The following is a 25676-nucleotide window of genomic DNA, read 5'->3' on the forward strand; positions in this document are numbered from 1 at the left end:
TGAAAATAATCAACAAATATTTTATAAAATATTTTATAAAATCTCATAGTGCTAAGTGGGGTGTCAGGAGCTTTGACAGATTCTTTCTGCTGTTTAATGCGCTTGAGAGATGTTTAACCCCAACTCATAACTTATATTTTATAGATTTATTCTTATTTGTAAATATTATAAACTCAAAGTCATGCAAGCTTGTCCTAACAGCAAACGAGTCATTATAACTTCAAATAGGCTTACTTAACGAAGTGAGTGTGCACATACGCTTGTCAACAGGGTGCAATGACAGAGAAAGGGACTGCAATCAATTTGACTAAAATACTGATTCTGATATAATATGCTAATATGTTGAATGTCAAATTTACCTCTAAATTGAACTGTGTTTAACTCAAATCGTACATGTAACAAAAGTAATAATTTAAGAACAGTAACTGTAATGAGACTATAACAAAAAGTTTGTTTTATTATTTAATTTAGTAATTTAAATGGTCCTATTGTCACAGTCTGTCTCCTTCATGTTTTCCAAGGACTCTTATTTTGAAGTTTTCCCTGGACTACATCTCCCATAGTGCACTGCCCTCATCACTTCCATCTGTTCCACATCATCCTCACCTGCCTTCCATCCCCTCATTAGTTCCTTTTGTATATATACCCTCCAGTTTTGTTCATTCATTGTCAGTTCTCGTCCGTGTAATATTTGTGTTAGTTTGTTTATTTGGTTTATGGTACTCCACATTGTTTTATCTTCATCTTCATTAAAGTCTGCAAATAGATCCATTGCCTCTTGCTCCATCATCTTTACTACACAAATACGTGACATCTACATTAAAACTGTGGACAAATGCTTGTTATTTTGTTTTGATAATGTGAAAAGCATATGCAATTTATACCACAAAATTTTTTTCATACAATGCTGTAACACTTATAGGTTTTTGTAGCCTTCAATTTGTATGTTGTTTGGAGGAGAACATTTTTGCAAGATGTAGAATAATGTTTAAAAATACAGTAAATAAAAATTCTAATTTGATTGATTAATGAATTAATCGACAGATTAACCTATTTATCAAAATATTGTTTTATAATGTGTAGTATTAAATCATGAATGAATGGTGGCACACCACTCTCATGTAATAACCTTGCAGGCTCACTATTGGCTGATTCAGTGGTTGAGGGTCTCCATTTTTGACATGACTGTAGTCCTTACTTCACAACACTTAAGTGTCACCTCAGTCAGCACATCAGAATCAGGCTTAGACTATGCTGAAAATTACTCTCAGCTTCTTTATAAAAAAGCTCCTACTATTACAAAAATCCTACTTTTTGCTGAGTATTTTTTGACACCAAAGTCAAAGCTTAAGACTATTCTTAAAAGCGTTTCTGAGAAGTGTTATACATACGGCCTCTGGATCTTTGATCATGCCAATTTTTTTAAAGATTACTGCTTACTGGCCCTTTAACAGTTTTACCAGCACATTTACTCACTCTCGTCTTCTACTGTGGTTGAACGAGGCTCTTAATGCTTATTTAAACTCCAGACATGTTTTGTATTTGTGGATGTGTGTGCAGGTGAATGTCTGTTTAGTCCGCACCTCATATATGTGTTGGACCTGAGGGCCAACGTCATCTTCTTTCACAGGTTTCTCTTTGGGTTCCCATCGAGGGAAAGGCAGAACAACCTGAGCTGGATGTGACACACTGAGATAAAGAGAGAGAGAGAAAGAGAATTTTCATTATATGCAGTCGTTGTCATGGCAGAGTACATTTCATGAACAAATATACAGGAAACGTCTATGTGGTCAGACCTTTCTCCACACTTTTGACTGAGAAAAAGCATTAAAGCGATAGTTCACCCAAAAATTCTCTTGTCATTTACTCACCCTCATGCCATCCCAGATGTTTATGACTTTCTTTCTTCTGCAAAACACAAACAAAGATTTTTTGAAAATATATATCAGCTCTGTTAGTCCTTACACTGCAAGTGAATGGTGAAATGATTTTGAAGCTCCAAAAATCACATAAAGGCCACATAAAAGTAATCCATAAGACTCCAGTGGTTAAATCCATATCTTCAGAAGCGATATGATAGATGTGGGTGAGAAACAGATCAATATTTAAGTCCTTTTTTACCATAAATCTCCACTTTCACTTTCAAAATGTGAATGTTAAAGTGGAGATTTATAGTAAAACTATAACTTAGGACTTAAATATTGATCTGTTTCTCACAAACAATTATCATATTGCTTCTGAAGACATGGATTTAACCACTGGAGTCATAAGGAATACTTTTATTCTGCCTTTATGTGATTTTTTGAGCTTCAAATGTCTGGTTACCATTCGTTTGCATTGTAAGGACCTACAGAGCTGAAATATTCTTCTTAAAACCTTAATCTCTGTTATGCAGAAGAAAGAAAGGCATACACATCTAGGATGGCATAAGGGTGAATTTTTGGGTGAACTATCCCTTTGTTCCCACTTTGGTCAGTAGCCCTGTTCCACACTGTTTATATCATTAATATATTGCCCATATCCCCATACACACAGAGTTTGCTATTATTTTCCATCATATGCCTTCTGTGTCTTCTCCACATTATGGCAAGAAGATGATATTTTAAAGGAACTGAATCATATTTTACAAATATGCTATGAGGAGATATAGATCACAAATATGCTATGAGTAAATACAGATCTCCCTGAATTGGAAAATAGTGGGAGTCTGAGTTCTTGGACTGGGACCTCTTACATTAATTTTCCATTCAATGAGACAGAAAAAGACACATAAAGAGAGATACCAACCCTCTGATCTCCACCTCTGCTTTTGCTGCGATGCTTAACGTCAAATTCACTGGAATGCTTTTCGAGTTGTCCTTATTGGAGCTGTTCAGAAAAAAAAAAAAATAATATAAAGTTTGTATGTAGTGATAGCTATAAGAAAAAAAAAACCACAGAAATACCTGGATGTGTGAAAATGTAAGGAATATTCAAATTTCAGTGTTCCTTTTCTGCATTTCTGATACATTTTGATCTTGTATCAGAATCACTAAACTGTTGCGCCACTTTTGCGTAAGGTATTTCAGCACAAAAACCTGCATCTTACTCACTTACCACCCCAATTCAGCTTAACCAGGCACTAAATGTGCTGAAATAGTGCTGCATTGCAAGTTTTTAAATGAAGTAATTTGTGTTCTTTTCAATGAAAACAGGCCTCCTTTCTAAGTATTTAAATTGGATTTATTATATGCCCACCTGTGGAAAGCAGGCAGTAAGTGGAATTTTTAATATTTCTATTGATCATGGGAGCAGAAATACATCAAATTATAATCAATTGATGGAGAAGTGTATTACAACTGGGCATAAGATGAACATTGTATAAGATGAAAAGTGTAGTATTGTGTCATGATCCTGCCATTTTGATCTTGTTTTGTTCTTGTTGTGGCAGGGTCGTGACAGTTTCCTCCACCCAGCTCTTAGGTTGTCTTATGTGCTTGTGATTTCTTCACTCCCTTGTGTTTCCCCAGGTGCTGCTCAGCAGCGCAATCAGCGCTGCTTGTGCTTATGGGCAACACCTGGTTTCAATCCTTCCTTCCCCTTATATTCTCTCCTTTGTCTTGTCTTCCTGGTCGGATTGTTTTTGTTTTGTTCAGTCTTCAGTCTAGTTGTGTCGGTTCTTGTCTTGTTTGCCCAGTTGGTTTGTTTTTTCCCTCCCTGTTATTTTAGCTTCTCCCTCTTGAGAGTTTTGTTTGTATTTTGTTGTTTTTGTTTTAATAAAACACCTTTCATTGCCATCCTGCATCTTTGGTCCTCCTCTAAAACCTTGACAGAAATGCACTTTTAGCATTTTAAACAGCTGATTCAGGTGCCTGGATCATAGTGGTAAAGTGGTGCTGTACAGTCCCAGCATATTATGCTAAATTGTGGTAGTCTGCTTACACTCAGTACTGGCCTGTAAGATAGGGAATTGTGCTGTGCAAATTGCGATCAGCACTAATTTTGTGGGCACATTTGTGCCATTATCTTTTCCTGTGCTAAAACAATGCAAATAGTGTGTGCAAATAAATGCCGCTATCAGCAGGCAAAATTCTTTCTTAGTGGCCCATCTCAACGGCCCTTATCTTCAATCCTTCTACTAAACTCTCAATAACCATGAAAAAACGCACTTTCCAGCCACATGCAGACAAAGCATCAAGACACACCTAATCAACATTTACTTACTCTACATCTCACTCTGATCTTACAAATAAAAAACAAATCATTACAAATCTTTATGTGCTTCTTGTCTTGACTCTCTGTAATAGTTCGGTAGCAACATGATTTGACTGTATTTGCAAAATTTAAAAACCTCTTAGCATGAAAGTCTTAGCTTCCCTGCTGAAAAGACCACTTTAGACCAACATAAATTTGTATGCTGGTTCAAGTTGGTTATGCTAGTTTGGTGTTGCTTTAGCTGGTGAACCAGCATAGCTATGTGAAACTTAGCTGGAAAAGCTGGCAAGTGGCAAATGCAGGTACATTTATAATTAATTATAATAATTTATAATAATAATTTTATTTATCACACATTATACATTTTGCACATATACAGTGAAATTCTTTTTTTTCCACATATCCCTGCTAAGCTGGGGTAAGCCATGATATGGCACCCCTGGAGCAGATAGGGTCAAGGGCCTTGCTCAAGGGCCCAACAGTGGCATCTTGGCAGTGCTGGGGCTTGAACCCCTGACCTTCTGATCAGTAACCCAGAGCCTTTTTTTTAAAATCTTTTTTAAGTAACCCAGAGCCTTAACTGCTGAGCCACCACTGCCCCCACCTACTTGGCTGGTGAATTTCGCAGTTTTACACGCCACTCTGGAGGGTGCTTTTTTTCCTTTCTATCAGTTTGTCAGCTTGTAAAATAATGTAAAACATTCCAGTTTTGTCCTCAAGGGGTCTCCTACAGTCCTACAGTCAGTCAGTAAGGTTGCAGGTGCTTACATCGAACAGCTGTGCTATTTTATCCGCTGCTCATTGATAGTCTCAGTAAGCAGTCAATTTAGAAGTAAGATGTAAGTAATGTTCAGGAGTGTTCATGCCATTTGGAAGAATGGAAGACCACTCTTGGATTACCACTGGATGTGTGAGTAAGTTTTAATTTCCCACCACCACACTTACAAATTCTCTGTTAATAATTGCATTATAATACAGAAACCAAATAATTTTTATGATGTTCAGGTTTTCTTAAACGTGCATTCTTCTGACAATGCAAACAGAAATACAGGCAAAATTACTCAGACAGTGTTTCCTGCACTACTATTCAGTGGTGCAGCAACACTCACTGCTACTGAATCTACAGTATGATACATAAAGGGCTACCAGTGTAGACCGATTCCCAAACAAATGACTCTAATGAGCTGATTCTTTTGAATCCACTGTGCGAGAAATAAAACGCGACCAGTATAGTCTGTCTGATATTTTCCTTGCTATTTTCGTGAAAAAAGTTCATTGTGCAAAGATGTCTGAGAACCACATCTAATCTCTGCGCAAAGTCTAAACTTAGTCCGTGCTTTTGCTGTTTGGGTATTCCATTAGCAGATGAGCTATCGATCATTTTTAACACTAGCCATGATTTGTGTGTCAGTAGACCAATATGATTAATTATACTTACATTCTCTATCCACTCTCTATCCACGGATGAGCCAAAATCACCTGCCTAATATGCTGTTTGTCCTCCGCGTGCCGCCAAAATAACACCAATCTGCCGAGGCCTGGACTATATAAGACCCCTGAAGGTGTCCTGTGGTATCTGGCACCAAGACATGAGCAGCAGATCCTTCAAGTCCTGAAAGTTGTGAGGTGGAGCCGCCGTGGATTAGACTTGTTGGTCCAGCACATCCCACAGATGCTCAATCTGATTGAGATCTGGGGAATTTGGAGGCCAGGGCAACACCTTGAACTCTTCATCATGTTCCTAAAATCATTCCTGGACAATGTGTGCAGTGTGGCAGGGCGCATTATCCTGCTGAAAGAGGCCACTGCCATCAGGGAATACCATTGCCATTAAAGGGTATACCTGGTCTGCAACGATGTTTAAGTAGGTGGCACGTGTCAAATTGACATCCACATGAATGGCTGGACCCAGGGTTTCCAAGCAGAACATTGTCCAGAGAATCACATTCCCTCCACAGGCTTGTCGTCTTCCCACAGTGCATACTGGTGCCATCACTTCCCCAGGTAAACAGCGCACATGTACATGGGCATCCACGTGATATAAAAGAAATCGGGACTCATCAGACCAGGCGACCTTCTTCCACTGATGCAAGGTCCAGTTTCAACGTTCGCATGCCCACTGTAGGCGCTTTTGATGGTGGAAATTTTCTGTGACATTTGCCACTGTACACCTTCTGTTGGATCGGACCAGACGGGATAGCCTTCGTTGCCCTTGCACATTGATAAGCCTTGGGCGCCAAACACCCTGTCGCCAGTTTGTGGTTTGTCCCTCCGCGGACCACTGTCGGTAGGTACTCACCACTGCTGAACAGGAGCATCCCACAAGCCTTGCCGTTTCAGAGATGCTCTGACCCAATCATATGGCCATAACAATTTGGCCCTTGTCAAAGTCACTCATGTCTTTACTCCTGACCATTTCTCCTGCATTCAACACGTTGACTATGAGAACTGATTGTTTGCTTACCATCTAATCTACCCAGACCTTGACATGTGGCCTTGTTAGGAGATGATCAAAGTTATTTGCTTCACCTGTCACTGGTCATAATAAGGAACCTACATCTAATTAGTCCTGACGAGCATCACATATTCCCTGCTAATATAAGGAGCGTATCATTGTCATAGTGATATGCCTGATATTCAACAAGGATGCCTTTAATAAGCAAAAGAACACAAGACACAAATGGTCCTTAGTTCTATTCTTTTAATGCATTGCATAAAGCCCATTTACACTACCAAATTCTTATGAATGAGTTGTCTTCATTTTTATTGACGTTGCTTCAGGAAATGGAATTTACACTTTAATAGGACACAGACAATGCAATAACTGGAGAAGAACATCAGAATAAAATTGCACTTGACCAAACTCATTCAGGCTTTGCCACAAACCTACTAATGCCCACTAAAGACGTATAGTGCATACTTGCATGAAAATACCAAAACTTCATGGCCTTGCCCACTGACTTTGTGCATATGACGTATCGCATTGCACTGCCCTTAAGACGTAGCCTTCTTAAAATAGAGCCCAAAACTTCTTTCTTCCTGCATGACACCTGGATTCTATCTATCTCTGTATCTGTAGCTTTCTCTCCACCTTCTCTGTCTCTCACTTTTATTCTATTTCAAGGTGAAAAATCACAGTGGGCAAAGGAACATGTGGCTAACATTAGTCAACAGAAAATGTTTCTATTCTCAAGAGATCTCTCTCTCTCTCTCTCTCTCTCTCACACACACACACACACATACACACACACACACACACACACACACACACACACACACACACACACACACACAAATGCACTCATATACACACTTAAGTACAGGCATACTCGCATGTGCACACTATGATCAACACACATGTAGATGTGCAGTCAAACACATACATACACATGCAGACTCCCTCCCCTGTTTGACCCGACCTTGCTCTGAGTTATGGGGAGACTTGTGGGTTCAGTGATTAAACCCTTAGGGAAATATCTCCTCCTCTTTCAAACACCAATCTGCCCCTGAGAGCCACCTGGCAGTCATCTTAACAACCCAAAACTAACATGTTCTCATTAAAATCACCTCCTGTGTATGTGTGAGCGACATCACAGGGAGAAGTGTTATTCTAACAAATTCTCTTCACCCCTATCCTTAACAGAACATATCCAAGGATATGCAGACTACATAGTGAGGTAACAGTGTGAATGAGATGGACTGAGTAAAGCAACCATGCGTTGTGCTTATCATAAGCCTGCTAAATGCATAATGACAAAAAATAAATAAAGAAATTACCAAAAAACCAGAGAAGCTAGTTTTTTTCTTTTTTTTTCCTTCAAATATGTAAATTGAAATTGCAATTTTTTTCCAACCACACATACTTCCCTGTAAAGTCAAAACACAATAAATACATATTATGGTCAATTAACAAATGAATATTACAGGTAACAATAACAATTGAGTTTTCTCTTAGTGCATGGTCTGTCCTGTGACAGACAGGTTTGGCTCAGCTATATTTAGATTCAGAGAAAATGGTGTGTGACTATTTTATAATCCACATTTACCTGCACAATTGAAAACTTTGAAGCTATTTTCAGTTTAGCATAGTTACTGCGTTTTGGCTTTGTAGGGCAGCATAGACAAACAGAGTTCCCTTAAGTATGCCATTCATTTTCTGTGACCCATCCCAGGACATTTGATCATAGCTTCCTCTTTCAAAGCCCTGACTTTACAAAAACCAACATTTGGGGCCCTTGCTTGCAAAATTACTGCTCAACATACATCAAAGTGACACACACCACTTACTGTGTTCACTTACACACACACAAACAAATACCCACATCCACATACTATAGAGTAGTGTGGTACAGATGCCTTTACTAGGTATTATACAGTAGGTAAGGTACAGTACACTTTCGCTACCAGAAATATTGGCCAGACATAGTAAGCTTCTAAAAATGCACTAACACACATGTTGGTTCACTTTATAACTTTATGGCCAGTGGTAACATAAGGACTTGGGTGTTGACATGGACTTGGATATGAATATATACAAATCTGCGTTTGTGAGTCAAAGATAGTAGCTGTGAGACTTCTGTGTTATGCTTGCGTTAAAACCAAAGACACTACTTGAAGATCTGTAATTGTGACAGAACCTGGGGTGAAAATAAGGGAGAAATTTACTGTACCTGTGTATCTGCAGCTCAAAGTCAATGTTAGGGGGGGCATCTTCCAGCCTCTGTACTGAAAATCGTAAACCAACCGACAACTAAAGAGAGAGAGAGTGCGAGAGAGAGTGAGAGAGAGTGCGAGAGAGAGTGAGAGAGAGAGAGAGAGAGAGAGAGAGAGAGAGAGAGAGAGAGAGAGTGAATAAAGGAAAAACATGAACACATCAAAAGCTTGAAGGGCATCTGCAAGTGCTCAGTAAAACAGAATAGAGCTCTCCCCCCACTGTCTAATATAGGAAATAAAACACCACAATTAACACTGTGCCATCTTACATGTTGGGGAAAGGGTCTGGACATTCTCACAGCTGTCATACCCCCAACAAACAACACACAGTTATACATCATTTTGGAATCAGTGTTAAACGATGCAAAGAAATGGAATAGTCTAGATTGAATGTTTGATCACATGATCACAGGAAACTGACATGTTGAAGTACATGTAACCTAAAAATCAACCCCATTCAGTAGAATTTCTGACAAGTAGCATCCCCCATCAGATTTTTTTTTTTTTACATAAATCCAAATGTGATCAAAATTTCTCTAGTGCTACTGATAGCGAGTTGTGCGAGCAACCTCCGAGAGACACGGGTTCTGTTCATGTGGGAACTAGGAAGTAATTGTGTTCACATAAACAATTGTTAGCGTGATTTGGAGGTGCATTTTCACTCTAAAATTTCATTTGTGCTCCATTGATGATTAGGTTAAGGGCTGAGGTTTGGGGGAAGAGTTAATAAAAGAAAATATGGATTCCTGTTGACTGTTTTTCATCATTTACATGCTTCTCTGTGGACATTCCACCCAGAATCTGGAGCTCATAAGTGCTCATAAGTTCAACAACACTTTCAGATTTGGACACTGGGTGGCAGTGATTTGAATGTCAATAAACACAAACCAATTTCAGCAGCAAAACTATCAACCTACTGTTGCCAAATTCACAGTGTGATAAGTCTGAAATAATTGTAATTTGTTCTTATGTACTGTAAGTTGTTCAGTCAGCTCTTAAAACACCCATGTCTTTGTGGGCATCTTCACTGTTTAATTGTTGCCTTAAAATTTTGAAGTAAAAAAGTTACCTCAAAGTGGTGCCAAAGTTACAACCTGTAGTGATAAGTCCGCTTTGAATTCAATTACTGATTAAAAATTCAAGTTGAAACTATAAAAACCCATTAAATCGAGTTAAACGGATGGAAACGAAGATGCTGTCATAACATAATAATGAAAACAATTTTAGTGTTCTCAAATGACAAAACTTCCAAAAAATGGAATCTTCAGTTGTGAACAAATAGTAAAATATCACTAATCATATCTCTCTCTCTCTCCCTCTCAATTCAGTTCAATTCAATTCAATTCAAATTAGCTTTATTGGCATGACTGTATACAATGTACAATGTTGCCAAAGCATTCATTAACAAAAAACAAAACAAACAGAAAAAAATGTATTACATACCTAAAAAAAGTCACATAATAAAATAATAATCATAATAATCATACAGGTATGTGCACAAAATGTAAAGAAAAGTAATTACAGAGAACAATGAGTAACAGTATATTAAACTGACACTTTTGGTGAGTCGCGCGACACCATGCGAGGTTTGGACGTGTGAACGGCGAACTCTGCGCACTTTGCTAGTTTTAATACTTTTTGTGTCATAAACCGGTGAGATTCGATTCTCTGTTCTAGGAAGACAATATGTCAAAGAATTAAAAATCCTCGGGCTCTGGAGACATTAAAAGACACTTACGTGCTTAACCTGAAGCCCCTGAGCAGCAGGCCACAAGCCCGGGAGTCGATTTGGCCGGTGAGGTGAAGGAAATTCGGCGACAATTGATGAATGTGTTGGCAGTGCTGACGAAGGTCATTGCTGACTTGGAGGAGCTTGCTGTAATACGTCGATCGATCACTGCCATGGAGACAAAATTCACTGAGATGGTTACTAGAGTGGTGGATGTTGAGAAACGGATCGATTATCTGGAGTCATCGGAGAGGGAATTAGCTGCTAATCCACCAGCAACTAAGGCGGATTTGGAGCGCGTCTGAGAAAATGGAGAATCGTAACCGGCGGAATAACGTCCACATTGTTGGAATTCCTGAGGGAGCAGAGGGTCAGTATATGGTGGAATTCCTGGACGGGCTCTTTCCGAGTCTGCTCGACATAACAGGCCATAAGATCGAGCGAGCTCATAGAGTGCCGGTTCGGCGATCCACTTAGGGATTCTGTCCAAATTTCTGAGATCATCCGATAAAGATCTTGTGTTACGTGAGGTGAGAAGTAAAGGAAGGCTTTCTTGGAAGAACAACAACATTTTCTTGTTCCCAGACTTTGCGAATTCGACGAGAGAAACGTGATCGATTCAAGGAATGCAAGAAACTCTTACATCAACGGAAGGCCACTTTTGCACTGATATTCCTGGCCAAAATGAGAATAGATGCTGAAGATGGCTGCAAAATACTTACATGTCCCCAGCAAGACATGTCCTTCATAAAGTCAATGTAGTGAGTAAATTATTTGTGGTACTCACGCTGCAGCCAAGTGGACCTGACTCACTGAACATTCACTTGACCGTCCGAGGAAACTGGGGGCCTTTTTTTTTTTTTTTGTGCTGGTTCCGCTAGTGGCTGGAGCTTGTCTTGTGGAGGAACACACCTTCAGGACAGTTATGTGGATGAACCTACACGTTCTGCGTGTTTATTGTACCTATTGGCTGGAGTTTGTTTTATAGATTATATTCTGTCTCAGAAAATATGTATTGAAACACCGGACTTGAGCAATCTGACGGCAAAGACGGTGGGGGCTCTCATAGGTATACATGGACTGTTTGAGTTTAGAGGGATGGACGCCGGTTGGCACTGTTGTGCATGGGGTTTATGCGCATGTTTATCTTTTTTATGTTTGTTTGGTTCGGGGGGAAGTTTGGGGTTTGATTGTTGCACTAATGCTGGAATGTGGTCTTTATTATTTTATTTTTGACACACAATCTATTTTTTCTAATATGTCAAAATGTCAAATGTTAATATGAGTGGATTGTCTCTCTCCACGTGGAATGTGAATGGGTTGGGGCACCCCATAAAAAGAAGGAAGGTTATTTCTTTTCTTAAACATATGATATATGATATAGTGTTTCTTCAAGAAACACATCTTTCCCTGCAGGAAGCTGAAAAATTTGGGAAGATATAGGGTGGACGTTTTCTTTAGTGCTGACTCAAGTAAGAGCAGGGGAGTCATTACATTGATAAGTAAGCATCTACAATTCAAATGTCTCAAACAGACTAAAGATAAATTAGGAAGAGTCATTATTGTTTTAGCAGAAATTCAGGGGCAAAGGTTGATTTTGGCTAATATTTATGCACCTAACGCTGATGATCAGGGCTTTTTTATGGATCTTGAAGGGATGTTGCAAGCTGCTGGCACCCCTCATGATATAATATTGGGAGGGGACTTTAATCTATTGATGGACTCAATCCTTGATCATAGTGAAGCAAAAGTGTGTAACCCCCCTAAAGCAACATTGACGCTTCACAGGATGTGTAAAAATCTTGGTCTTACATATATTTGGAGACTTCTGAACCCATCTGGTAGGGACTATACATTCTTTTCATCAGTCCATAAGATTTATTCTAGAATAGTTTTTTTTATATATATCTAAGTCCCATCTGTTGTTGATTGCTCAACTGGAAACATCTTAGTCTCAGATCATGCCCTGGTGAGTTTAGAGATGTTGCCACATACAGAGAAAAATAAATCATATAGTTGGCGCTTAATGTATCCCTTTTGCAAAATCCTGAATTCCAACAAATGTTAAAGGCTGAAATCAATGTTTATATGGAGACCAACTGGTCCTCAGTATCCTCTGTGGGAGTGGCTTTGGAGGCACTCTTAGGGTTCGGATCATACAATATGTCTCATTCACCAAAAAATCAAAAGTGCGAGAACTTGTGCAGTTGGAAGGGAATATTAAAAGTGCCAAGGCAGAGCTGAAGCATCGAATGTCATCTGATGGCCTCAGAGAATTGACCCAATTGAAATACAGATATAATACTATTTTGTCATGGAAGGTGGAGTTTTGGCTATTCAGGGCAAGACAGTCATACTTTGAGTCGGGGGACAAAGCAGGGAAGATTTTCCTAGATATATAAAGCAGAGAGAGTCTTTTTCTACCATTCCCTCATTGAAATCTGCTGGTGGTAAAATATTTACCTAACCTTGGAAGAGCTTGGCAAGGTAATTAAGGCCTTGCCTACAGGCAATGCGCCGGGGCCAGACAGATTTGCCGCTGAATTTTTTAGATCTTATGCTACAGAATTGGCTCCAATTTTGTTAGAAGTTTATATGGAATCATTAAATTATGGAAAGCTTCCACCAACCATGACACAAGCCCGGATCAGTCTGATTATTAAAAAGGACAAAGATCCAAGCGAGTGTAATAGTTACCGTCCAATTTCCCTGATCCAGCTAGACGTAAAAATATTGTCAAAAATTCTGGCTAACTGATTAAGTTATGACATTTCTTATACATATGGATCAGGTGGGGTTTATTCGGGGCTGTAGCTCTTCTGATAACATTAGGCATTTCATCAATATCATGTGGTCAGTGGCGAATGATCAGACTCTGATCGCTGCCATCTCACTTGATGCCGAAAAGGTATTTGATATGGTAGAATGGGATTATTTTTTAAAGATTTTGGGAATATACAGGTTTGGGAATACTTTTATTGGATGGATTAAGTTAATTTATAGACACCCGGTAGCGGCAGTACAAACAAATTGATTAATTTCAGATTATTTTACAATGGATAGGGGCACCCCGCAGGGAAGATGATGGTGGTGGCGGGAGGTATGGTGCATACGTTTTTGCTCTACGCAGATGATATTTTATTATTTGTCTCCAACCCCACTAGATCTATGCCTTGCCTACACAGAATTATTAATTCCTTTTCTAAGTTCAGGCTCAGGATACAGAGTCAATTTGTCTAAATCCAAAGCTTTGGCTCTGACAGCGTACTGCCCAGCGACGGCTTTTCAGCCAGATGTCTTCCAGTGGCCCAAACAGGGCATTAAGTATTTGGGCATTTTATTCCCAGCAAATTTGTGTGATTTAGTTAGTTAATTTTGACCCCTTAATAAAAAGGTTTTCGAGTGATGTGGGCAGGTGGGCTTCATTACATTTATCTATGATTGGGAAGGTTAATGTTATTAAAATGAATTGTATTCCAAAATTCAACTACCTGCTACAATCTCTCCCTGTAGATGTCCCCCTTTCTAATTTCAAGCAATTTGATAGCATAGCGAAGTCCTTCATTTGGAATGGTAAGTGTCCCAGATTACATTTCAATAAGTTACATAGGCTGACTGACAAAGGTGGGCTAGGCCTACCCAAGATTTTGTTTTATTATTATGCATTCTGACTCAGACAATTGGCTCATTGGTTGCTTCCTCCTGAGAGAGCCCCTCTCTTGTTTTGTATTGAACAGGAAGTACTTGCCCCTATTTCGCCATCGCAAAGCCTTTCTATCAAACAAACTGGAGAAGTTAAGTTACACCCCATTATCTTGCATTTGCACTCAGTATGGGAAAAAGTGTCTAGATTGTTTAATTCGGACATTTATTTAAATGTTGCCTCGAGCATATGGCTGAACCCAAAATTATGTATTAATAAGTCCACTTTCTGCTGGTCAGAGTGGATTGTGAGGGAAGTTAATATGCTCGGTGACCTATATGTGAGTGGAGTGTTGAGATCCTTTGAAAATTTGGTTCAACATTTTGGGATTCCCAGATCTCAGTTCTTTACAGCTGCGCCATCTGCTCTGTACTCTATTTGGGAGTAGCATACACCCCAATAAAGTGACAGATACTCTGGGAGTGGTGATTACTGCTTTTTGAAAAGGTGTAATGAGGCATCAGTGTATTACTTCCTGATAATTCAGAGTCTGGGGGACAGAGCTTTAACTTCTATTAAGAGATTATGGGAGAAAGATTTAAACTTGGTATAGGAGGAGGGAGTGTGGGCTAGGATTCTAAAAAACTTAAAGTCTGTATCTAGAGATGCCAGGGTGTGCCTTATGCAATTCAAGATTTTACACAGATTCTATTGGACCCCCTCTAGATTGTACAGGTTTGGTCTTAAAGTCACACCCACCTGCTGGAGATGCCAATCAGAAGATGGAGACACAACCCATGTTTTTTGTGGAGTGTTAAGATCCAAGAATTTTGGTTAAAGGTTCAGAGTTTTGTGTGTGATGTGTTGGGCACTCGGGTTTCGTTTTTCCCCAGACTCTGTATTTTAGGCGATAAAATATAAAAAGGCGGTCTTCAAAATAGGGGATAAACACATAAAAAATTGGGTTCTGGCCAGTGTTATGACAGGCAGACAGATTGTTTTAAGGGGATGGAAGTCGGCTGGAGTGCCCTCATTTCGGGAGTGGTGTGCGGATGCTTTCGAGGAGAATTTGATAGGACATGGGGCAGTTATTTTGAGTTTTTGGGGGACTCTCGGGGAGGGGCTGTGGAGAGAGACATGTAGTTTTAGATGTGTATGATTATTATATTGGTTTTTTTTAAAATTATTATTATTACTTTTTTGTGTTTGTGTGTGTGTTTTTATGTGTAACCACGGGGATGTTCGTTGGGTGTCAGGGTGGGGTTGGTGATTGGGGAGGGGTAGTAGGGGGAGTTAAATGTTGATTTATTTCTTTTTCAACTCTTTGAAGTAGTTTAAGAAGTACTGAATTTATTTATTTTTTTCAAATTGTAATAGTAATTTTTCATGTTATTAATGTCCTGACTATACATTGTGATCAGTTGAATGGCACTTTCTTTCCATAAGAGCAGAATCTGTACATTATTCCAAACTTTTTGGAATGTGTTCTCCCTTTTTTAACAGGCTGAATGTAATGGAAAAGATGTTCTTTAAAACAAACAATAATTTCTCCTGAATCTCTTCCATTCTTTAAAACAAACAATAATTTCTCCTGAATCTCTTCCATTTTTAACTTGAGGGTGTTTCAGTGATGGTATATGTAATTCTCTGTAGTTTAAAGGAGTATAGGATTTAGACTCTTATCGACTCCATGTCTCAAGTTATAATATGAAATCTGAACTATATACAATATTTACAAAATCAGGGTTCTTGCTTTTTTTCTCCAAAAGCAGCAGAAAACATTCCCTGAATGTTGTAGCTTGTGATTTTAAGCGATGACATTGTGATTTGTTTTTACCAGAAATAAGAATGTATGATTCCTGACCCAATCATGTTCTGAAATATGCAGAATTAAATGAAGTACCTTAGAATATAAACTGTATAACAAAAAGAGAAGATACGGTAAAAAATAAATAAATAAATAATATATATATATATATATATATATATATATATATGCTTAAATTAAGCTGTTGCTAATCAACCTAATACATTTTCACATAAAAGTTTCAGCATGTTTTTTATCTGGCTGAGGTCGCTTGTGTCTGCACTACCTCTCCCTATCACAACAGCAGCGTAGCTGTCTGTCTGTCTGCCGGCATGTTGTCTCACCCTCTCCTCACAGTCAGGGGGGTGTGTTCTCAGAGCTTTTCAGTGTTACATCTTTGATTGTTTTAGCAAATATTCTCATGCCCTCTCGATGAATGTGGAGATGGGTGCTCATGAGTGATACGCTGATGATTTGCTATATGTACATTCGGCATGAGTGCACACACATCTCTACATTAATGGCACTGATGATGTTTTGTGGGATGTCTCTTCAAGGCAGCAGTGCAGAGATGATGACTTTGGTTCTGGAGTAGATTCCTCTAGCTGTTTTCACCACATTGATGATAGCTTTGGCAACATCCACTCTCCTGGTGCTGAGGTCATTTTCGAATTAATCAAGGCTATGTTCTTACACCTGGACCATGACTGTAAAATTGTGATCCAAGTTTACAGTCAGCTTTATCTCCTTTTCTCCTTCCAGAGTGATTTGTCTACCTTTACTGATGCCACTTTTTCTGCTGCAGTTCATGGCTGTGTAGAGAGTGCTGTGCCAGGCTGATGGCTGATCATTGAAGAAGAGCAGGTTACACCGGACTCTATTGGGTTCTGGTCCACCGTAATCAGACAGCAGTATCTCTGGGTTCTCTCTCAGGATCATCTCTTTCATCTTCTTCTTATCTTTGTTTGATTTAACTTCTGTTGGATATATTATCAGCTCCTCCTCATTTTTGAAAGATGCTACTGCCTTAGGCAGGCCCAAGCTGTGATCAACAGTTTTAACTGCCATGAAATGTTAGACTGGCTAGCAGTTAGCTTGACGGGTGAGAGTAACAAGTGCTGTTAAAGTTTAAAGAGGGAACCAGCCACGGAGACTCTTTTTGTGGTCACACGTATTTTTAAAACCCCAAAACATTCAAAATGAAGATGATGTCTCCACAACTTTGTGCATATGTTTAAAAATGAGAAATTCATTTAAGATTGAGCTTTACAAGTGCTGGTTCATATGTCCCTGTGGCAACAGTAATGATCTAATTACACTAATGAGACAATAAATCTTAATTGAAAGTTTTAATGAAACTCAAAATAGATTGCAGTGTACGACATCTACGAAATTGCACAACTTCTTCAAGTGAATTTGATTAACTATATTTCACAGCATAAGAATGAACTGTAGGATGCTTTTTCCATTCGAAAGATAACAAACACACAGCAACAGTCTCACCATATGTGCAATGGCATATAATAAGATGAATTACAGATTGAATAAGCAAGGCTGGACAGAGATGAATGTAAAGCCAGAAAGCATGACAAGAAGATGACCAAAATGTATCTGATTAAAAACACAGACAACACAAAACAAAGAATAATGCAAGCCAAGGATGTGCCTCTTAAACTAGTGTCATAAAGAGGGTATAGCTAGGAGTTTCCCCAAAAATCAGCCCACGATTTCAAGAAATGTTACATAGCTTCACCTTCCTTAGAAATACTTCTTTTTAAGGAGTAAATCCCTAATGAGACATTAGCTAAGTGGGTAGGAGTTAGTGAAACTATAAACTAATTTAATGCTGTTCATTTTATAGAAAGTGAAATGTCAGATTTATATGAATTATGGCTCACAAAGGAGATTTACACCTCTATTTTACAGCTACTGGTGAACTTAAAGCAACAATACGGTATCATATAGAAAAGCTTAGATATTCACACGTTTTCATAGAGAGATAGTATGAGAAATGAGAAGCTGCAAGATATTTGCAGACATTTGCAGTTGCAGTATCGCTTTATTACTTGGTGGATGAATTGTTTGTTATGAGTATAATTAAACTGTTTATTGAACAGTTGTCTTGTCTATTAACATATTCCTTTTGATACATTTTATAAAAATGCACAACCCTCTTATTAAACAAGGAGAGGCTTGTTGTTTTATTCAACCAGGAGAGAAGGGTCATAGCATTTTACTGCATGTCTTGTGTCTTTAGAACTCTGATGTTCTACAGAAAGCTTGTTGGGTAGAGAAAGTTTGACCCTTTGATGGACTCTAACATGTTTTCTGCAGATTGTTCTTGTGACGGGTTATTTGTGATGAATGGGCTGCACCACATGCTCATGACTTATGTTTTATGGGCTATGAGTGGTAAGTTCTGAAATAAAAGAAGAAAACAAAATACAGGAAAACACTTCTCGGGTTTGATCACAAGCCACATGCTGATTCCATGTGTGGCAAGATTATTTTGCGACGCCAGTGATGTTGGTATGCAAGCGTTTTGTGAGTGTGTATCTGAATGTGTAAGGGCACGATAGGTCTCTCAATTTTCTTTATGGCAATGTGACCATGTGTATGTGTGTGTGTGTGTGTGTGTGTGTTTGTTTGTGAGGTAGGTGATCTGTGGTCTTGTCACTCTCCTCTGATGGTGCCATGGTAATTTGGGCCATGTGGGTTTAACCCCAGAGGCTCTATGACAAAGCCTGTTACCATGACAATGCCCCCTCCTTCTCCTAAATCTGGAACATGTTAACAGGTCAGTCCTGTCTCTTACAGAGCCAAACAACTCCCTTCTCTCTCTGTTCACTTATCCTTTGTCTCTCCATCACTCTCTCACTATACTCTTTCACCCTCCATTTCCCATCTCCAGCCATTTTGAACCTACACCTTGAATCGCAATTCTTCCTTAGGTCTTTTTTCATACTCATATCTCTGCTCCTACATACTGGCCAGCTAAACTTACATGGCTCTTAAAGGTGAAGTGTGTAATTTCTGTGCCATTAGCATAACCAAATGAAATTGAAAAAAATAATGATTGTTTCCCAAACACTCCCCCCATCTGCCATTGGTCAGCCAAACAGATAGTCCCTTCACAAACTCATGCCATTGGTTGAACCAGTGTTCCTATGTTTGGCTAGTCGGGATGCTCAAACAAACATAGAAATGTTTTGATAGTGTCAAAGAGTCAGTGTTTACACTCTTTGTGAAGCCATACTATAAATGGCTATAGAATAAATAATTTTAACATAGAAAAACTGACCTTTAAGGCTGTTTCATTGAAGTGAGCTATCTATGAAATAACTATTCTCTCTTTCCTTGTCTCATGCCTAATTGCTTCTCTTTACATTGGTAACACTTTACATTAATGTTCTCTTTGTTGAGGGTTTATAAAGGGGTTCATGAATGACTAATAAGTCATTTACAAATGCATTATACATCACTGATATGCGGTTATAACAACATGCATAAAAAGGGTGACTTTCATGCAATACCTGCCAATTAAGAAGCCATTTAGACTCACATGTTATAAATGCTTAATAACACTTATTTAACATGAGTAACCTATGAAAATGTTCCTTAATGTAAAGTGGACACATATAAAGAAGGAGCTGCCAACTTTAGAAACCTAAGTACATAACAGTATGTTTGAATTTCATCAGGCTTTATTATATGATAATGCTATGAATGAGCACGAAAATCTGAAAAGTGTTTTTGCAGAGGACATATGGACTGTTTTTGATTAATTTTAGTATGAATAAGTGAATTTATTATGCATTTATAATATGTAAGTTTAAATGCTCACTATTTGGCAAATATTGTATGAAAGGCGCCCTCTTTATTCATGTTGTTACAACTGCATTTCAATGATTTATAATGCATTTGTAAATGACTTATTAGTCATTAATGAACCCCTTTATAAACCCTTAATAAAGGGAATGTTAATGTAAAGTGTTACCCTTTACATTTTATAAATGCCTTTTCCCCTCACTCATCCCATACGGACACTCACGATTGCTCTATGCCAGAGATGCCCAAACCAGGGCCCGCAGGCCAAAGTTGGCCCTTGATGATCTTTGATTTGGCCCGACTTGCTATATATGACAATGTATCAAACTGTAATTCCAAAAGGTGCGCAAGTAAATTTTCTCTGTCTCTCCCTCTCTCTCTCTCATGCAGCTGTCAGCAGTGTCATAAGTGTAAGCGCACGCAGTGAGGGAGAGCTTTGTCATGTAGTTACTGAACTTAAGATGTTACAGATTTTACAGTAGGGGCCTGGGTAGCTCAGCGAGTAAAGACGCTGACTATGACCCCTGGAGTTCATGAGTTCGAATGACTCCAGCCAGGTCGCAACCAAATTGGCCTGGTTGCTAGGGAGGGTAGAGTCACATGGGGTAACCTCCTCGTGGTCGCTATAATGTGGTTCGTTCTCGGTGGGGCGCGTGGTGAGTTGGGCGTGGATGCCATGGTGGATGGCATGAAGGCTCCACACGCACTAGGTCTCTGCGGAAATGCTCAACAAGCCACATGATAAGATGCGTGGATTCACGGTCTCAGACGTGGAGGCAACTGAGATTCGTCCTCCGCCACCTGGATTGAGGCGAGTCACTACACCACCATGAGGACTTAGAGTGCATTGGGAATTGGGCATTCCAATTTGGGGTTGAAAAAGGAAAAAAATAATAATAATAAAATAAAATAAAAAGATGTTACAGATGTATAAACCTTTCTAAACCTCTTAATTCGACATGGAAATGGCATTATACCACATCTCCGTAAGCAAGCAATGCGTTAAAACTATATAGTTTCTGTTTATAATCAACAAAGCTGTTAACATTGCAAGCGCATGACATCGATCTGTAGTTTTTGCTGCCTTTCATATCTTGGTGCTCCTTCATGAGCCATAAATAATGAGGCACATTTGCAATAAAGGCAGAAATAGCAAAAATGCTTTGTGTAATGTACCAGTTGCATGGTTAAGAGAGACACTTAAACACCTGTTACATTTCTCATATCCATCTAGTTCCATCCAGGGTCGGAAATTAATGGGGGCTCTGGGCAAAAAAACAAACAAAAAAAAATTTCCCCTGCAATCTGATATAGTTCCAAATACATATATTGCGAGCTTCATTTTATTTCCTCTGGACATTATTTGTTTCTTGCTGTCCATTGTGCAGATGTTGCCGTGTCAGTGGCAATGCTCGTGCCATAAACGTGCACAGACGGGCACTCCGCTTCTCACGCTCTACATCAGTTCAGTGCTGTGCTCTCACACTAAAATGTCCAAATGCTACAATGCAACTAATAATAATATTAACAAAAATAATATCTGGATATGTTAAATAGACTTGATGTTAAATAAAACATGACTAATGATACCATAATAATTTTACAGAACATTTACCACTGTATGAATCATATCTCTGACTACTGTTCATTGTTAAATGTTTATTTTGCATTGTTTGATTTAACTGGCATGAAGGAGTTGCTACTCATTCCAAATCTGGATAAATGCTGTCATCTACTCCTGTGTATTGGTGCATTAGTTTTGTTGGCTATGTTAATTTAATAGCCAAAATATTTGGAAATATGTGAATGAGAAAAAAAAGTTTTGTTTCAGTAACAATGCACATTATGCAATGCAGAGGCCATGCAATTTTGTAATTATTGAAACATGGCATTTAAAAATGTGATTGTTTAAATGAAAGTATTTGACATAAAAGGATGACAAAGACATTTTATAAGGCATTTTTAAAAAAATTACCTTTGTAAAGTTAAAAAATGCCCCTCATATGAACCAATTCCAATCCCCCCACCATTTATTGTAATGCATCGTTTAACTTCGGCCCACGGCCCTCAATCATGTTTGATTTTTCGTAGGAAAAAAGTTTGGGCACCTCTACTCTATGCACTCTATTCCAATCTCAAAATCTGACTATGTGAAAGGTCAATTTAACTCAGTAACTTTTGTTTTTGTTTCATCTTGGACTTACACTGACACCTAGTGGCTTGGATGCAGCATAATTTAAAATCAATAGTTTTCAGTTTCAGATCCCATTGTAGAAATTCACTATTCACAGTCATCCATGATTACTTTAATCAATGAGTGAAAGTGTCAAATAACAAGACGGTTACTGTGATTCTAAAATGGCAGCCCCCATGTGCGGACCGAATAAAACAGCTTTTATAAGGTTACAGATATGACTTGAGTCTTCATTTTAATATGAGTGGTCATGATTTCCTACATATATAGCAAAATTACAATTCATGTCTTTAGGAGTTAAACTTTTTTACTGAGGAAAAAAATTACTGAGTGCACCTTTAACATACAAGAACACAGACAACTGAGCAGCCAGGCTGACATCAGCTAATACTCTGAATTGTTTAAATATTGCAGGCACATTCTGCATGTGCATCTACAGGTAGTATTCTGCCTTTATATTAGGGATAGTCTAATTAATAGCTTGAGTAAACATAGTCTTTTGACCTGTTGTAATAAACACAACCATAAACCTCCACACCTCCCCTCTCAGTGAGCTGGCACTGCTCAACCAAAAAGCATTTACCAGCTTATGCAACAAATTACGGCCAAATTAAGTTTCAATTTGCCCTGGCTTTAACAAGCACTGCTATTCAAACAAACAGAGGAAAGAAGTGAACTGGCTAATAAAGATGTGTGTGTGTGTGTGTGTGTGTGTGTGTGTGTGTGTGTGTGTGTATGTGTATTTGTTGATGCATTTACAATATGTTCAAATTTATGCCTTGAAATCTGTCAATATCACAAAATTGCTCCTTCAGCCAAAATAACATTCTAACTAGGTGTCAATTTGGGATAATGATACAATAAACTTCACCATTGTCCTCTTTTAGTGTTTTTAAAGATGAAATGAGAAAGAGCTTAATATCAATGAAACAGGAATGAAGCAGTCTCTAGTTTAATGAGCTGTTCACCCTAAGGGCTTTGAGGAAATGGGAAACTGATGTAGAAAGGGAACGAATTGGAGGGAGGAAGGGAGGGAGAGAGAGAGAGAGAGAGAGAGGAGAGAGGAGAGAGAGGGTCTAAGAATGTTTTTAAAATGTCACCCGAATGCTTAGTGAGTTTACTAATTAGTGTCATTAGAACTGTTAGTCGAAATAGCAATTTAACAACAACAACAACACAAACATTCATGTACACAAACTATGTAATAGAATATACACTAGGGCTGGGCAATATTGATAAATTATTTCTCAATATTTTTCAGCCTTTACTATATTCAATATATCTCTCAATATTTATGTATTTTATCTGAAATGGCTTAAAAGGGTGATTTGTTCCCCAATCGGATCAATAGTTATTTCTATCCAACAGCCATTTGTTGCCAAGAAAATTCAAAAGGTTTAATGGAAGCAATGAAATGCAGTAAAAATAATGTTAAATAATGAAGACTTTTTTTCCACACTTTTTTTTTTTTAACTAATTTAACACAATGGAGAATGATATTTAATAATTTTCATTTATATGCACCAACATAATACATGGTAATAAACAATTATATTTACCTACTGTACATATATAAAAATGTTTTAGAAAAATATATTTATAGCAACAATAACATGCCACTTCGGGACTTAAGTGAACATTTTTGATTGATTACGTGAACAATTCGTTGAATCAGAATTTTGTTTAATCGATTCATTTAAACAGTCTATTTCACTGAAACAAATTAAACTTATCAACTCTAATGCTACATTTGATACTGATTCTTAAGTCTACAACAGAGATGCTTCTCTGTCTTAACCCTCTCATACTTTTGAGTCACAAGAAAGGATTGCAAACTAGTCAAATGATGCAGCCTTACTTAATAGTCATATAAAAATTCAAGTTTGTATGTGATGCAGGGCAGAATGTTGGGTTGGGAGTGTGTTAAAGTATTTGATTGTGATTTTGTGTGTGTTTTGAGTTTGTGTGACCGGTCAAGAGTGTGTTTTGCAATCATTGTAATTAAACACCAGGCTGAGATATTTGGGATGACTGGAAACTGGTTTTCATGGTGACTGGTAAATGGATGGAGAGTGTGTTTAGACTGAACCTCAAACTTTGTCCCGATGTGTGTTTACATCGTCTCCACACATTTACTCCATCATCACACTTTTTTCTCTACCCACTTTTTTTTTTTCACAGACTCTCATTAACAATGTTCAACATCAACCTATCAGAAGCATGTGTAAGAAAGGAGTGAAAGGAGGTTAAAGTGACAGAAGAGAAAGAGAGAATGTACCAGGGCTGTGCTGATACAATCATACAATGATATATTCATGTGTGCATTTATATAATTTCCTAAAGATAAATTAATAAAGAAGCAGGTCATCTAAATAAGTGAAAATTTTGATTCTGATTAATTTCTCAGTGTGACCAGACATGCTTTTATGAGGCGCTGTACTGGACAAAAGTGAAGCTGAAGTACTGAATTGTGGCATATGTATCCCGATGTGTAAAGGCCCTTTCCCACTGCAGGAACAAAAGCCTGTTTTAGGTACTTTTACTCAGAACTACTACTATTTTTGTTGTTTTCGCACATGAGGAACTATAGTTCCTCTTAGCTGTTTAGAGGGATGTTTTTTAGTTCCGACTCCAAGATAGGTACTTTTTGGGAGAAGAGAGGACTGTGGGAGGTGCTGCAACCTGTGATTGATCAAACACATATGATGTACAAAGCAATGAGAAACGCGAAAAGTCGGCAGGAGTCAACACTAGATGACGTCACTATGGGGTGTCCGTTTGTGTGTGCATATGCAAAGGCCCTTTGCCACCTACAGACCCAGTACTTTTCCCTTAGTAACTTTCTAGATGAGAACTCTTACGAGGAACGGAACAACTGTGGAGACTTTTCCTCTTTTGCCAACTCACAGAAGTACCAACCTGGTCTCATAATGAAAACGTGACTCTATGGCTATGTTCAGACTGCAGGCAAATCAGATTTTTTTCTCAAATCAGATCTTTTCAGGCAGACTGTCCGCACTATTTATTGCAAGTGATCAAATCAGATTTGCGCGTTCAGACATAACCAACCTACAGTGCATCCGGAAAGTATTCACAGCGCTTCACTTTTTCCACATTTTGTTATGTTACAGCCTTATTCCAAAATGGATTAAATTCATTATTTTCCCCAAAATTCTACAAACAATACCCCATAATGGCAACGTGAAAGAAGTTTGTTTGAAATCTTTGCAAATTTATTAAAAATAAAAACGAAAAATATCACATGTACATAAGTATTCACAGCCTATGCTCAATACTTTGTTGAAGCACCTTTGGCACCAATTACAGCCTCAAGTCTTTTTGAGTATGATGCTACAAGCTTGGCACACCTATTTTTGGGCAGTTTCTCCCATTCTTCTTTGCAGGACCTCTCAACTCCATCAGGTTGGATGGGGAGCATCGGTGCACAGCCGTTTTCAGATCTCTCCAGAGATGTTCAATCAGGTTCAAGTCTGGGCTCTGGCTGGGCCACTCAAGGACATTCACAGAGTTGTCCCGTAGCCACTCCTTTGTTATCTTGGCTGTGTGC

At 38.4% G+C, this 25676-nt stretch overlaps 1 protein-coding gene across 1 annotated transcript in view; it reads right to left on the reverse strand.

The window, feature by feature from the left end:
- itga8 (integrin, alpha 8) overlaps positions 1 to 25676 on the reverse strand; it is a 113813-nt gene that overhangs the window by 15649 nt on the left and 72488 nt on the right. The window contains exons 22-24 of the mRNA XM_051721639.1: positions 8865 to 8944; positions 2788 to 2868; positions 1584 to 1689 (exon numbers count right to left, since the gene is read on the reverse strand). Of these exons, the coding sequence (XP_051577599.1) occupies positions 1584 to 1689; positions 2788 to 2868; positions 8865 to 8944 (267 nt within the window). The remainder of the gene's footprint in view (positions 1 to 1583; positions 1690 to 2787; positions 2869 to 8864; positions 8945 to 25676) is intronic.

Source organism: Myxocyprinus asiaticus, chromosome 16, assembly GCF_019703515.2.
Source record: "Myxocyprinus asiaticus isolate MX2 ecotype Aquarium Trade chromosome 16, UBuf_Myxa_2, whole genome shotgun sequence".
Classification (NCBI taxonomy): Eukaryota; Metazoa; Chordata; class Actinopteri; order Cypriniformes; family Catostomidae; genus Myxocyprinus; species Myxocyprinus asiaticus.